The sequence below is a fragment of the Odontesthes bonariensis genome, chromosome 23 (assembly GCF_027942865.1).
Source record: "Odontesthes bonariensis isolate fOdoBon6 chromosome 23, fOdoBon6.hap1, whole genome shotgun sequence".
Lineage (NCBI taxonomy): Eukaryota > Metazoa > Chordata > Actinopteri > Atheriniformes > Atherinopsidae > Odontesthes > Odontesthes bonariensis.
In genome coordinates this window covers 8,113,234-8,129,938 of record NC_134528.1, presented here as the reverse complement: position 1 = coordinate 8,129,938, position 16,705 = coordinate 8,113,234, and the positions used below count along the sequence as shown (strand labels likewise).

Genomic DNA, 16,705 nt, shown 5'->3' with positions numbered 1-16,705 from the left:
TCAGGCTTTAATAGCTGTCGGGGCTCTGCAGCCCAACTGGCTGAGGGGAAAAAATAACTCCACAACAAGGTTACCTCTGGTCATTTCTGAACTGATCATGTCCGTGCAGAACGGAGCTGTTGGGAGAGTAAATATGCTCTAAGTTGCCATGTGAGTTCTTGGATGAATTGGCCAGCGGTGTAGTAAGACTTGTTTGGGGTGCGGCACCTTTGAATAGATATCAGTAAGCGCTTCCCTACTAAATAAATAGTGCTGCTGGAGTTCACATCAAAGTTGGTTCTAACATTAGCTGCTGAAAATATTTGTCTGTGTGACTTTCTGTTGGACACTCTTTAGCACCTAGCTTCCATAGTGTTACCTTCCTGGGACAGGAGCAACACTTTGCATACCACTACTTGGTAAACTATATCCAGTCCTGGTTGCCAGTGGCACTTGATAGCTCATCCTTATTTGTCAGCGTAACACTATGCCGGTTACAGTCTTGCAGTCAGAGCTGAAGAACATTGCAAACATGAAGATAGTACGCAGACATTTGCAGCAGACATTTGTATGCAACATCTTTCAAAGTTTGCTTGGGTTTTCTAAGACTTTGACGAAAACAAATGATTAAATCATGAAGTAAATAAAAGAATGTTGCAATTCTTTTCACATAGCTGAAATTCCAAGAGATTCTCAAAGGTTTTTATCCACTCTAACCTCGCAAAATGTAATAATGACATGCCTTGAGATGAAAGCTCGCTCACTCTTTCAGAACCTGGGGCCATAACAGCTTTAAAAGGCTTTACTTTGATGCTCTCTTTTTCTCATCTTCTTCTGTGATTAGCATTTTCTCCTACATGGATGTACAAGCAAGGAGCTTTTTTATTTCTAGACTTTTTCACAGACAGAGACATGCTATTGACTTGAACAATGACCTTCTTAAAAGGATTTTCATGCCAGTTTAAAACAAAATCCCATTGTTCTGTTGTCAGACTCTAACATGACTCCAGTTTTGTCCTCATCAGGAAAGATCTAGAAGCCTTTAGGGCAGCCTGCAACCAATTTAAGAGTTATTGTATGTCCATACCTGGACTGTTAATTAAAGAAAATCCTCTTTGATAATAATGAACAAACTCTATTTGAATCAACGGATTATAACTGATCGATTAAGCACCAGTAATTCCTTTAGTGACCTATGAGAAATCTTGTGGTGCCAACCCAGCTTACAATAGTTCTGATACACAAAAAAAAAATTGGTTTTCCTGTGCTCTTGTGCATCATTGTGTATCTTTCATGGCTCCTGTTATGTAATACAGCTTGTGTACATGTGATTGAAAGCATATATTTTAAAACTGGAAGGAAAATGCTTGGGAACAACAGGGTTTAGTAGGCTTAAACCATCTATCTAAGTACAACTGTGCAAATATTGTTTTACTCTGGTCTTTCAGTTGCTGTCAAAAGTATCCACCCAGTAGGGACATACCTTTGAAACCTGTCAGATATTTATTATCAGGAACTTGCTGAGGCTTGTAGTCTGTTAACGAAGGCTTGAGTGACAGTTATCGTAAACATTTGAAAATAAGTGGTTCTGTGGTTTATCTGGGTTCATCTGAAGCAGTTGGAACATGACAGCATTTTAAAAATTTTCCGTCCTTTTCCGCATCCTTGTGTTGCTCTTACAGCTACCTTATTAAGAGGCAAATGATATAATTCAACGTTTAAAAAGCATCGTATGAGCAGTTTTTTTTATTCTGTTTTTCAATAAATGATGCCAGCAGTGAAAAAGCAACATGCAGATGAAAGTCATGATGTTGGTGAAGCCTGGTCAGAAAAGCTGTTGGTGAGTAATTGCTTTTGGCTGCCATAGTTACCCGTTCAATCTGATAAGGTTTAGGAGCGCATAGGTTTGCTTTGGCCTGGTAGAAAACAAAATAGTGTTGGGTCATGATAGCCTGTTGCATCCACTGTACCCGCGCACCTTACACAGTTTTCAATAATGGCACACAGTGTTTTTTTTTCTTTCACAATGTCATTTTTTTAATGATTCGTCACACAGTTGCTCCATCAAGAAGGCTTTTCGCATAAATTGGGTGTGAAGTAGGTCGCACACAGAGAGCAAAAATGGTGTTTCAGCTCAAATTTGTTGCTACGACTTTTCTTTAGAATTCTAGTGATGCAAATGTTACCACCAATACAAAGACCAAGACCAATTACAAAGCTCCTGTCCAACTTTTCGCTTTTACTGCGAGTCATAGTGTTAGAACTGCTTGGCTCTGTTTTTTAAGAAAATACTCTAATAAGCTGTGTCCTTCAGGCATCTTGTGATCTTTCTGTGGTTGACTTAGTTCCTGTGTAGGACAAAGTGTTTGTTCCTTTCACACTCATCTCCTCAAATGCCCTTTGTGAGGACGGCTGGAATATGACTTGTAAGAAACGCAACAAAAGGCAATGCTACAGCGTTCATATATCGGAAGGAAAGAGATGAATCGGGCACGTAGTGTTCAAGGAAAAGTTATCAGCTTCTGTCATTGCGCCAAGTCAATGCTTTGCTCAATAAGGGAGAGGATTGTGAAAGAAAGTGGATGATTGTACTATAAATGCAGAGCAATTATAGAGTACTGGCAGCAAAAGTTTTAATGAGTTGCTAAAAGCAAACACCAGACAGGTTAAGACATGTTAAGAATACCAAAGTAAACAGACAATATATGACCTGCCTGCTCCCAGATAAATAGCCTTTCAGAGTGATGCAATGCTTCTCGCACTGCCCAAAGGATGGTCATGCACTCTAAATATATGACAGCGACACAGATAAACCAGGTCTTTATGTTGCCTGATACTGGCAATCTCAGATATTAATGTCAAAATAATCTATTATTTAAAAAGTCATTTACAAAATGCTACTATCACAGAAATGTACATACAGCATTTAAATTAAGAAAAGTGTCTTAATCTGATTGACAAAGATTTACCTGATAGACCACTTTTCCTGACTGAAAAACACAAGAGATAATGTAACGCTGTAACTGGATGGTAATTAGTCAGGCGCCACAAGTCAAGTCAGGTTCTTAGAGTGAGAGCAGCAGTCAGAGGCTGGTTTCAGTCCTCAATCCTGATGAGATTAATGGCTAACCTCTCTCTGCCCACTCCATTTACAGAGCATGTCAGTTTTTCTTGGAACGAGCACACTACCACCTCAGTTCTCACCTGCAAACCTCCAAATGCGACACTGTACCAGTGTTTGTGCCTACGTGCGTGTTTATGTGTAATGCGAGTCAGTCGTGGCAGGTATGTCAGTCTTGCAGCTGTGAGGTCAGTCTTTTTTTTTTCCCACACATTGCCTGTGACCTCAATCTCAGCCAGTCGTCACAACTTCTGATGGACAGTAGTTTGGTAATGCTTCAGGTTCTCTCAGGTCATGAAAGGGTCTCTGTGACCTCTGGTCTTTATCTGCAAGACTCCTCTCTGCCAGCATATGGGACGCAGGCGTTATGGCTTATTAATAGCACTTTCAAAAATAAGTTAATGACAGGAAGAGGAGTCAAGACCTGTTTTTTAGCCCCTAAAGGGGTTCAAACTGAGTTCGGGGTAATGTTTTAGGTGTTCAAAAGGAACATTTCCAGAATGCTACAGAAAGTTATAGCTCATCTCTACATAGACTTGTCTGCCTTGATCAAAATGATCAATAATAGCTGCTGTTGATATTTGTTTTCTCACAGCTTTGTGTTTCGCATGTTCAATTAACCGACTTTTTCCAACTGGACAGTTACTTTAATCCAGAAATTGTTTAAAAAAAATTCTGAGTACAGTTTCCCAATCCCAAGTGTCTTATATTTGTTTTTGTTTTTTTTAGCCCAGAAGATATTCAAGAAATTCAGATTTATGATAGAAAAACAGCACACATTTAGCAAGTTAGAAGTGGCAAATCTACTAATATTTCCTGACTGCATTTGCTGTATTTGATATTTGACTTATGCCACCAAATGTAGTGAAAAAACCCACAAAAAATAAAAGCGAACAACCCATTAAACAAAATAATTTAAAGTCAATTTAATGTCTTTTAACTTTAAGTTGACTGATTATTGAGTAGATCCTTAAAAGTGGAAAAACATGCATGCAAATTGTCTTATTTAAGTAACATGTTAAATCTAGAGCATCCAGCTGTTGGAAATCACCGTTTTTTAAATGAAATTGTAAGCTTTACTTTATGTGACCGACTCCTAAAGATGTAAATCTTTACGAGGATCTACTTGGGAAGCACTATTGAGACCATGAACAGCTCTTTTATCTAAGAGACATGGGCAAAGCAGCAGTCTTACACACTCAAAGCATATTAAACAAAAGTGCAATATGTGCACTAGAAACCAGAGTGGCCTCTCAAGAAAAACAACTCCTTTTTTTATTTCTTTGTGTTGAGATTGAACAAATGCTTAGATGTAAAAGAGTCTAACGTTCCTGACCAAAAGAGTGAGAATCTTTGAATCTATAAAGTTAGTTCTTACTTCTGTACTGCACTGAACAAATAATGAAGAAACCAAAGTAAAAAAAAACAACCCTTAACTCTCATTCCTGAAGGCTATAAGTAGTATGACTGAATCCATTTTTTCACTTGCCCTACTTTTCTCCCTCTTTCGGCAGGATTCTGTCCACACAGATTGGATGTTACCCAAGCCTTGCCCAGACTTACTATATCTGTGTGAGTGTATCAACAAGACCCTCCTCATTCCTGAATTAAGCCCCAGCGTGTGCCACCTGGTTTGGTGCAAATGTTAGCTGACGTGTCATGTTCATGTTCTGGTTGTCATAATAGAGGCGCTGATAGGGGCTTCTTAATGCCAATGTCTCCTCTGCCATCAACACAGCTTATGTAACTCCACTAATGTGGCACCATGCCCAAGTATTTCCAATCCCAACTATTGCGGACCCCCAACTCAACACACACTATCTTTCTGGCTAAGAATAACTTGGTGGAAGAAAACTTTTTGCAGAGACAAATTCCCACATATCTTACGAAAGGTTGATTTTATGGTTATAACCACTTGTCCTCTAAAAACTGGGATGGTCTGTTTTTGTGGCTCCCCCCTGGAAGGTTTTCTTGTATGTTGTGCAATATTTCTGGCTTCAGTTTTCAAAAAGAGGAGGGGGAAGAGAGAGTTGGAGACGGACAGATGTGGTTTGATATTTCATAGAAAAGTTTAGTAGATTATTTCTTATACAGGAGATGACGAACGGCTTCTGACTAAAGCAAGATTTCTAGGAAAAAAAGATTTCTAATCTGAAAACACTTAGACACCAAACCAATTTAATTTATGAGGTGCCTGTCTCTCCTTAAACAGGTCAGTGCTTCCTTTTTCCGGACATTTTCCAGTTTTTGACTTTTTAAATGAACAGTGGTGTATTCAAACGGTTGACAGGTTTGGATAATCACTGATGATCAGCTCCAGCTCTGTTGTTCAGAGTTGCCACGGCAAGATTCTGTTTTTTCCAAGAAGGCCCGCTTTTAAAGTTTTAGTAGTTTGCAGTCATGCTGTCTGGCTTGCCAAGATGTAGTAAGTCTTGTGGTTTTGGAAGTGCCAGGGTCTCCTATTGGCAGGACTGTGCGCCACAACTACAGCACGTTACTCCAACTCTGCTGCAAACTGTTTTAAGCTCTTTGCACAGACGCCTATCCACAGGAGACAAAGACACTACACAGGGGTCTAATGTTATCACACTAAGATACATAAATATCCAGATGCACATCAACCCATAAACCCAGTGACTCAATCGTCCTGGCTCACATGTAATTTGCACACAATTACATCTACGCCGTGATTTTGTTATGTATTGTATATGTTTCCTAATTTAATTAGAGCTCAGTGATCTATGGCAGGGGTTAACCTCAGTGTACATAAAGTTAAATTTAGTGCGTCCGAGACAAATTAGATTGAAAGCTAACTGAGTTAGACAATAGATTCATCTAAATTTGTGTAATTTGACAGCTTCTTTGAGTCATGGTGACATTTAAAACTTGTTATAATCATTATTTTTTATCCGTAACCAAATATATTTGTTTTTTTCGCAAATCTTTCAGTATTTCTAAAACCTTTCTAAGGTTTTGCGTATGAAAGATAAGTTATTGGCTGTGTTCACATCATAAACAGAGAGCTGTCGGCCTAAATGGAGTCCAACTTGTCAGAGGTCCTATGTGTCTTGACTGTTTTAGGGCCTCGTGCTTTAGTCACAGGTGTAATATGACATCTTGGCAGGTGACTGACGCATTTAAAGGGAGTTTCTCACTGTGTGATCTCACACTGTGCAGGTCTTCAGACAGTCTACCTCCTGTGTTGAAGATGGTAGCTCAGTCTTTGCAGCAGCAGCACCTTCTCCCGTACTGGGGAAAAAGCAGAAAGGAAGGAGAGAGTAGTGGTCAAGTTGATTGTGAGCATAAACATATGTAGAGCATTTTCCCAGAAAATCTGCCTCAATGCAGGATTCATGGTCTCGGAGTCTCCCAGGAGTTTTCCACTAACCACCCACCACAGGCAGAGTTACTCCACCAGCGGCTAAATCGGGCCATTCATCCTAGATGAAGCACAAAAATGGCTTTGTTCATCCAACCTGATTGCAGAGTTTGGTTCAGTTTTTTACAGATTTTGGAAATCTTTTCCTCAAATGTATAAACTCCCTTTATTGGACAATAAATATGATTATGTAACTGAAGGGTCACCCACATGGTCAAACCTGTGGTCCAACAGTGAGCTCATTAGCCTATGAAGCAATGATTTATCAAATTGGTCTCATGTATCTGCACTCTTTATTACAGCGAGCTTATGTAACCAAACATAGCTGAGACAAGAGCGGAGCATGTGTGTGTCAAACCTCCGCAGCACTGTTAACACAACTGCAGTTTTATGGTTGATAGAGTAGTCTCACCTGAAGGTCCACTCACTCCCAGCTGCAGTCAGTTGTTTTCTTAGCTTTTTGTGGCCTTTTTATCATATTGGCTGAGAGAAGACAAACATAGATCACTCATCTATTCTAATCTCTTATGCAGAGGGCCAAATAATCACGTTTTGCATGTTTTGTGAGAACATTATATTCCATCAAGGATCAAAACCAAAATACTTGTGATGTAAACATATTTAATGGATGATTTTTTTTCCCTGCAGACTCGTAAGCTGACCAAGGCGGAGCGACAGCGTTTCAGCGAGGAAGTGGACATGCTGAAAGGACTGCAGCACCCAAATATAGTACGATTCCATGACTCCTGGAAGTCGACAATGAAGGGCCATAAGTGCATCATTCTAGTGACTGAACTCATGACTTCAGGCACACTCAAGACGTGAGTTTCTGCATCCAGTTTCTCTGACTCCTATGTCTCAAATGGCAGATATTTAGATTAGGTGCAGAGTAAAAAGCAGAGAATAGTTCTGGGAGAGAATTCAGGAAACTTTCTCACTTTGAAACTTCCTCTCGGTTGTCAAAATAAGAGATGAATTACTTTGTGGCACTTAAAAGCTTCCTGTTCTTGCTGTGTTGTGATATGTTTACACTGAGCTGTTGAATCTCACCCTCTTCTGTTTTAGGTACTTGAAGAGGTTCAAGGAGATGAAGCTAAAACTGTTACAGCGCTGGAGTCGTCAGATCCTCAAAGGACTTCACTTTCTGCACACACGCACTCCTCCCATCATCCACCGCGACCTCAAGTGTGACAACATCTTCATCACCGGCCCAACTGGCTCCGTCAAGATAGGAGATCTGGGACTCGCCACTCTCAAAAGTGCCTCATTTGCAAAAAGTGTCATTGGTGAGTAATATCTATTAAATCTAGAACACAGATTGGCTTAAATGTAATGGTTTCCAGCTATAAGTAATGATTTGAAAATGGGATATACAAAATTCCAGCACTCTTGAAATGAAAATGTCCCCTTGCTTAGGTACTCCGCCTTTTTTCTGACACAGAAGCAACCAGAGTCTGTTTTACTTCCTGCAGGCAGTTTAAAATGAAGCATCATTACTCAAATGGCTTTTAATTTAGCAGGAAATTGCCCCTAACCATCAAGTACGTTTAGGGATTGCCCGCCATCAGATGCAGTATAATAACTTGTTGATTCATGCTCAAAGTGGCTAAATTGAATCAACAAGGTTCAAATGAAACACATTATTGTCAAACAAGATTAAAAAAAAAAAGATTTACGAGGAGCATGACTTTAATATCTGACGACCAGTTGATCAGTCGGTCTAACTATTTGCTCTAGACTGAAGTATTTTCAGAAACACTGGGCAAACAGTCCTAAAGTTTCCCTTTATACAACTAGTTATAACACATTACCACTATTGGTTAAAAAAAAGTTTCCTTTTCCATGACTTTGTTTACAACTAAATAGAACTTTTTCACTTGAAAGTGTTCCTCATCAGGAAGGATTCAAAGGTGTGACACCGAATTTTGACTAGTTCTGGCTCTGTAGTGATGACACTGGTTCACAGATATTTTCTGTGGCTTTTGGAAGCAGGCTGCTGGAGTGTCACTCTAAAAGATTTGTATATTTTCTTTGAATTGATTTGAATCTAACAGCACTTCATTAATTCTGGGTAAATTATCTATTGAATAACGTAGTAAACAAAAAGTGAAAAAAATCAGTATGCAAACTGAAGTACAGCAGAAAAAACAGGTGTGGTTGAAATCTTCACAGACTCCAATGAATGCATTGAGGTGTTGTGTTTGTTGCCTGGCAACAACTGATCTGATAACGTCACACAGCGTCAGAAGCGGTGCAGGGCGACACGTACAACATGACTCTGTAAAAGAACTACACCATAGTTATGCACTCCCACTGAAATAATAGCAATATTTTAAGATGACTCAACAGCAACAACGTGTTTTATTGCACCTCTAATGTACTGTAAAGGTAGACATGTTGTGGTCCTAAACGTTCGTATTTGCATATGTAAGAAAGCACACATACTTTTCCACCTATAACATTTTGCATGTATGGAAGAGATTTATCAAATCAATAATGAGATTCCGAGCAGCCTCAGATACAGTCTTTAGCTTACTTCAGAATTGTGAAGACCGTTTTATGGCTCAGAGAGGTTGCAGCTTTAAATCAAATCAAATCAAATCAAATTTATTTGTATAGCACATTTCATGTACAAACAATTCAAAGTGCTTTACATAAAATAAAAGCATTGCAGCAGGGAATGGAAGAAGCATTAAAAATACATAAAAGAATATAAAGAGAAACAAATAAAATCATTTAAATGAATTTAAAAACAAGCAACAGTCCAGATTAGTTAAAAGATATCGTGCAGATTTCATGCATAGACACATGAGAAAAGAAATGTTTTTAACCTGGATTTGAAAATGTCTACATTTGGTGAGATTTGGTGAGACTACATTTGGAGATTAAAATCTCCACTGGCAGTTTGTTCCACTTGTTTGCAGCATAACAGCTAAATGCTGCTTCTCCATGTTTAGTCTGGACTCTGGACTGGACCAGCTGACCTGAGTCCTTGGATCTAAGAGCTCTGCTGGGTTTATATTCTCTGAACATATCACAGATGTATTTTGGCCCTAAACCGTTTAATGTTTTGGTTCTGTTTTACTGGTTAGGTAGTTTTTAGCTATATTCTGCAATAACTCTAAGAAGGAAGGATCTGTAAACTAAATCCTTAATATCTTAACAGCATACAATGATAGATGCTGAACAGACTGATATGTCTTTCAGAAATTAGCCTCTGAAACAACCAGAAAAGAAGTGTGAAAAAGCAACTTTGTACCTTTGGCATAAGGTTTAACTGAATGCTCTATGACCACATTAACTGAAGATATAAGTCAGTGTTCAAGTTCTTCTATCCTGCAGTCCATGAAAATCTTCTTTGTACATTTGGAATTAGAATGTTATTAGTAGTAATAACAAATTAATTGTTGAATTGTACATCTGCCCTGAACTCTCACAGGAACACCAGAGTTCATGGCCCCAGAGATGTACGAGGAGAAGTACGACGAAGCAGTGGACGTCTATGCCTTGGGAATGTGCATCCTGGAGATGGCCACCTCTGAGTACCCATACTCTGAGTGCCAAAACGCTGCCCAGATCTACCGCAAAGTTACCAGTGTAAGTAAAGGGGAAAAGGAGGGCCACGCCACCCCCCCCACCCCCTACTTAAAGTAATTGTACACATGTGATTGCTCTCTTCCATGTACACACTGGAGTTAAACAGAGAGGAACTGGGATATGTAAGACATACTGCCTAACATCCTGAATGCGTGGAAATCAGCTTTGTTATGTCTATTAAAGGCTCAGTTTGTTCTATTAGTTCAGGGTGCAGAAGAACTATACTGTGACCATTTCTTTCTTTCCAGCCTGTAATCATGACGCAGGATGACACATGTTTTACACACCAATTGTCAGTGTTTTTACCAGTCAGGGATCCTGTTTTACTGGTTCTCGCTGTTGCTTTCAGTGGAGCCTCTCCCTGGTCATGCAGATGTTTGAATAGAAAACTCAAATGACCTCTTAACACCGATGTTTGTTGATTTTGCCTCTGAGTAAGTTCCATGAGATGACATTTGTTGTGATATGGCACTAAATGAATAAAACTGAATTGACTCCAGCTAATTAGTCCAGGAAGAGATGTTGCATCCAAGATATATGAGAAAGTTTATTTAGAAAAGAAGTTGGACTCAATTCAAACAAAGAAAAAAAAAACATACATAGTAGACTTTAAAGCTGCAGTCTGCAGGATTTGTTGTTGTCATACGTAAAGTCCTACTTTTTGGCATTTTAAGAGTTTACATGATCTATCAGAACGCTTGAAGTTGAAAACGGTGACCTCCGTAGTCGCAAAATGCAAGAAATGCTTATTTTTTAACCGAAAAATAAAAAGTTATTCAACTTCCTGTCCCGCCCCATCAAAACACATGAGAACTCGTGCACGTAGACGTGCACGCCAGATGCGCTTACACGACTCCTCATTCATCAACTCACCTGTCATTTGCGATCATGGAAGACACAGTAAGTAGACAAGCCCGTAATGAAGTTCAATAGTCTAGATAAATAAGCGTGGGGATGAGCCTACCTTGTATCGCGCGTGCACAATCGGTGACTGACAGGCAGCAGAGCCCAGCTTGTAAACCTGATTGGTTACCTTTTACCGGTCCGGTCTGCAATTTTGTAAACAAACCTGCTGGCTTTGGAGGGACCTAGCGGGACATATAGGGGACCTAGAGAACTCATTTTTTTTTGTATTGGGGTATTTAATGTACTACTTTCAGAATCCCCGGACAGTTCCAGGCATTATGCTTGAAAAAGAGTTGCAGACTGCAGCTTTAAACTGTTGGCTGCTATATTTCAAGCCCCTCGTGAACACTTATTATAGCGATGGCACTGCTTTCGGCCAGAGCAGACGCAGGCAGAATTATATGTTTTGGAAAAAGTGTCGCACTCTTGACTCTGCAAGGTGGGCATTTTCTTTCCTGTGTGTCACATATGCAAAGAAAACAGTGTCTCACTGAGGCTGGAAAATAAGAAAGTGACAATGCCAATAAGTTAGTGTGGGTCTGGCTCGTCCACAAACAGGAGCATAATAATGTTCCCTGTGCTGTCAGCGAAGCTTAGCTGTGCAGCAATGTGAAAAGAAATCCATGTGCTTTTCATTACTCATTAATGTTTTTATGTTTATGCAAGAACGGATGACGTGTAAATGTATTTGTCTGGCAGTTACATTTTTCACAACATTAACCACTAACATACAAACTGTATGTAGTCATTTGCTGTTCAAGAGGCAGAGAGAAATATAGCTTGACATATGAAACACATAAGGTTCTTGTCTCAGCTGTTTTGTTGGCCTTATTCATAACATTTTATAATTTCCTTGACAAGATGAGAGCTAAGGTGCAGGTATGTGTTTATTGCCATTTGTGTTTGTGTGTCAGCAAGATTACACATAAAAGTGACCGGCCAAAATAAATTTAGTGGGAGATGGAGCATGAAAGGAAGAACCCATTACATTTTGAGGTGGTTCTGGATGATTTTCTCATTTATAAAATCGGGCACTGGCTTTGGCAAAGGATGCAAGGAGGCTTTTTCATATAAATTGACCTGGGATATGTTGACGCTCGAACATTGCAACGTCCTCTGCTCTTCTGGGGAAGTTTTCCTCCAGATGTTGGAAGCAGGCTGCAAAGATTTGCTCCTGTTTACACAAAAGCTCCAGCGAAGTCTAACACCGATGTCGGGTGATAAGGCCTGATATGCGATTCAAGTTCAGCCCAAAGTTTTTGATGTGGCAGAGGTCAAGGCTAATTGCCAACCAGTTAAGCTCTTCCACAGCAATCTAGGAAAACTGTTTCTGCATGGAACTGCCTATGTGCACGGAGGCATTGTCACGTTGAAACAAGAAGGGGTAAACATAAATAAAATTGAATTATTACTGTATTAAGTTAGAACCAAATTTGTAATTGCCCACAGTAAGCACCAGTTTATGTGGAATTTGATGAAAACAACAGCAAAGGTGCGTGAGGTCATAGTAAAAACAGAAAATTTGTCTTGCACAATGTAAAATAAGAAACGAATGGTGTCTAGAACAAATTTAGCTGTTATCAGTCACTCATGTCACCATGATATAATTAAGATGGATATTATTTATCAAAAACAAGACACATTGTTAATATGCTGCAGTAATAATTTAATCCAATGTGCTCAAGCCTTGAAAAATTGCCCCAGACTAAAAGATTTGTAGTAGCAGTGTACTGACATCTGTATTTTAAGCATTTTACTTTCAGAAATAACCATGATTTCTTCTCCTGCGGTCAGAGGGAGCATGCTCAAGATAATCAGTATAACTTCATGTTTCTTAAGATCTTATCTCGACCTCCGTCACCACAGGAAAGGAGCTGAATAATAAATTAGATTTGGATCGAGGGAGAACTGATTCATTCTGAAAGTGCCTACGAGGACACAGAAGCAAACTGCTTTCAGCAGAAATCTGCAATTAAATTGCATTTACAAGTTAAATTGTGATAAAACTGAACCATTTTGGGGTTTCTCCAATTTGCACTCATCTGAGTGGCAATGGTGTATAGACAATAACTGAGTTAGGTTGAATATTGTGTAACAGATCAGTATCAATCCTCCAGAGACAAAAACAAAAGTCGGGCTCACTTGTTGCTTTTCTGAGAAAACAAATTGTTGTCCTTTCTGCTCTTTGTGACTCTTTAACAGGCAGGAATATCTTGAGAAAATTATATTGTGGTCATAAACAGCAGCAGTTACTGTGTTACACTGTGACATGTCAGTGTTTAAATGTGATAACAAAGTGCAGCACTCAGTCTTTCACGTTTAAGTAGTTTTGCTTGGGTGTTTGACCTGAAATCATCCGGACGCTTTGGTATCTTCAGGCCAAACATCTTTTTGACCTTGGCTTTTTCCTGTTTTATCATTGTTTTTACAGGGACTGGAACTCTAATGTAATCTATGTACATTCTCATGATAACAGTCAGAAAACTCTGATTTCATGTCGCGAGAAGGCTTACTGAGATAATTTCCTTCTTGAGCTAAACGCTATTGAAAGTGCAGCTGTGATGCGTAGTAAAAATGCTTCAAAGGAGTAGTTTAGGGGAAGGGAAGGAAAGGAAAAAGGAGACCATCTTGGGTATTTTCCATATTCATAATCTCTTTGTATGGCCCTCCAAAAGGTGTTGACGTGATTACAGAGCCAAATGTCATGCTGGCTAGTGGCAGATGTCACAAAGCAGATGATTACGTTAGCGGGCAGGTGGGAGGGGCTGTTATTGCTTTAGTTTGATCCCCTGACATGAGAACCGTAGGAAAAGATCAACAACAATTCGCCCTACACAAAGTGTCAGAAATCATGAGAATACCTGTCTTCCTTTTTTAAAGTATAAAGCAGATCAAATTGAACTCAATATTCTCCTCTGTGTGCTATCACAGGGCATGAAACCCGACAGTTTCTACAAAGTAAAAGTCCCAGAACTCAAGGAGATTATTGAGGGCTGCATTCGTATGATCAAAGATGAAAGGTAAAAATTAAAGCATTTATTTCTCAGCCAGATTTTGCAGAGTGAAAAAATGTTATTCAAAACTGTAACTATCTCTGATATTGGTTCTCATAATAATACCATTAAACCTGTTTTCTGCTTAAACATTGTCCTTTAAATTGTGTGAAAGTATAAAAACAATTAGCATTTTCTTCTTCTTCCCCAGGTACACCATTGAGGACCTTTTGGATCACCCATTCTTCCAGGAGGACAATGGTGTGCATGTGGAGCTGGCAGAAGAGGATGACATGGTGAAGTCCGGCCTGAAGCTGTGGCTGCGCATGGATGACACCAAGAAGCTCCACGGGAAATACAAAGACAACAACGCAATTGAGTTCCTCTTTGAGCTCTACAAGGACGTGCCTGAGGAGGTGGCTCAGGAGATGGTAGGCTGGCACATGAGGATATGATGTCAACGATTACAGCTTCGCTGACCCAGTTTGTGGCAGCCATTACTGAGGAAATTGAGTAATTGATTCCAGATCAGAACAGATACTGTAGAAGAAGCTTCAGCCATTGCACACATGTTCTCTGCATGGCATGGTCTGACAGATGATGATAGCTTTTTATTGGCTTTCTGGAGGAAGGCTGAATGAATACTTGGTTGTGACTCCTAAAGTTTTTTATCACGGTAAAATAGAAGGAACTGTGGTTAGAGGAGAGCCTCTGCTGGTAGTGTCTCTACACTGAGACTTTGTGTGGAGCTCCTGTTGAAGGCTTGTTAACATCCCATCGTAATTATTTCGATCTAAGATCTTTTGAGACTTGACCCCGAACTGTAAAAGCGTGGTATTCACGTTAATGTCTCAACAACATTAATGCAACTTTTACAGTTCTGTTACGAGAGCAGAAACATGTAAATGAGCCCCAGCTCAACTTCTTGCATGGTGTGTCAAGGTCACGGCTCAACATTTAATCATCGCTGGTTAGAAATGTGAGAGCGTGTCTCAGGAAGCAGCCGAGGTCACGTCTTTAATAATATAATGGCTCTCGTGCTTGTTGCGAAACGGGCCTTATGTCCTACAGAGCACCCCCTTCACAGAGGTCACTTTTAATGAAAATACAAGCCACAATTCCTTACTTGTTTACGTCTTTGTGGTGGATTTCATCAAGATCAAATTTGGTAACAGCAGGGGACATCAAGTCCGGCCGATCCGCTGTAATCTGACTATGTGTTGAGAGGCAGTTTCGGACTGAGTGTCCCGCTTTGGACCGGCCGTCACAGGAGGCAGCTCAAGATGCCAGAATGAAAGAGGAATGCAGTCATTGTGTGCTGTTGTGAAACAAATGTTGTTCACAAAATCAATTTTTTTTAATCATAATTTGATGTCACAGCTGGGATGATCGGGTCATTAAGCAACAGACCTGCACATATTTGTAGACCATTACATGCACACGTGTTTAATGTTGTACCCTGACCATTCCTGTGTGTTGTTATGCAGGTTGTGCTTGGCTTCGTCTGTGAGGCAGACTTCAAGCTCGTGGCCAAAGCCATACGGGACAGAGTGACAGCCATCAAGAGGCAGAGGGAGAAGCTGAGGCGGCAGGCAGAGGAGCGCCAGAAGAAGCAGGTGCAAGAGGCTATCGAAGAAGAACCAGAGCCACAGCTGCCTTCGCCTAAAGTCAGTGACGTTGTTGCAGCAGAGTCCCCCACCCCAGCCCTGACGCCTCCGGCCCCCATTTCATCCCCGGTCACCAGTTCTGCAGACTCCGGTGTGAGCTCCAACTATCCTGCAGAGCCAGAGGAGCCTGAGGCAGACCAGCATTTCCATGTCCGCCGTAACAGCCTGTCCTCTGCTAACTGTGAGCTGCCTAATGTAACATCCCATACCATGAAAATGTGGTTGTCAGCAAACTGGGGCATAGATTGAAACCTTAAATCCTCATAAACACTTTCTGTTTCTTTGTTATTTTATGTAAGCCAACGCGTGGGTGTATTTAATTACGTTTCACACAATTAAATAGCATTTCAAGAACATATGCATGAAATGGGCCCATCAAAGTTTTGGTCAGATTTCTTTTGGCCGTCATAAACTTATCATGGCTGTACAACTGTGTTGAACCAAGACAGCTGTTTATATCTGTTAGCACATTGGAGCGATGTGCTGAAATGTGATACTGTAGATAACTGAATTATTCAGTCCCTGTAGGTCTTATCTCATGGTGTGCACGAGCGCTGTGTTGTACTTACTGAATATTCCTCTTTTCAAATATCAGCTTCTAAAATAACAGCCAAGATATTCTGTTGAAACTCCAAGTGAATCCATCTGACCCAGTCTGATTGCATCCAGCAATGTCTATGCGTTTGTGTACATGACATATCACAGTTTGGGTCAGTAGACGTGTGTGTTTCAGTGTGGATCATGTGCGCATGAGTGTGAATGGTACAGTTTATGCTAGTTTTTTCAGGTCACAGCTGGTCACATGCTAATAGCTTATGTACTTTGTTGAAACAGCTGACTGCGAGACGGACGGCGACCTGAGTTCCTCTGGTCTTCAGGATCTGCTGGAGGCCAACAGCCTCAACGCGCGTGCAACCCCTCCCACGATGCACACCAACACCCCTGCAGTAAACGGTCTCCCCATCCCGGCCCTCCGCTTCCCCTCAGTGAGTGGCGTCAACGAAGAGCTTGTTATTAAAGTGAAGAGTGGAGGTTTATGGGGGGGACAGAGGACTTTACAACA

The 16,705-nt window shown here is 40.4% G+C and overlaps 1 protein-coding gene across 2 annotated transcripts in view; it reads left to right on the top strand.

The window, feature by feature from the left end:
* The window catches only part of wnk4a (WNK lysine deficient protein kinase 4a), a 43,958-nt gene that overhangs the window by 10,210 nt on the left and 17,043 nt on the right, over window positions 1–16,705 (top strand). For both annotated transcript variants that reach the window (XM_075457983.1, XM_075457984.1), the window contains exons 3-9: window positions 7,128–7,300; window positions 7,545–7,765; window positions 9,919–10,076; window positions 13,914–14,002; window positions 14,187–14,406; window positions 15,463–15,823; window positions 16,477–16,628. In XM_075457983.1, the coding sequence (XP_075314098.1) occupies window positions 7,128–7,300; window positions 7,545–7,765; window positions 9,919–10,076; window positions 13,914–14,002; window positions 14,187–14,406; window positions 15,463–15,823; window positions 16,477–16,628 (1,374 nt within the window). The remainder of the gene's footprint in view (window positions 1–7,127; window positions 7,301–7,544; window positions 7,766–9,918; window positions 10,077–13,913; window positions 14,003–14,186; window positions 14,407–15,462; window positions 15,824–16,476; window positions 16,629–16,705) is intronic.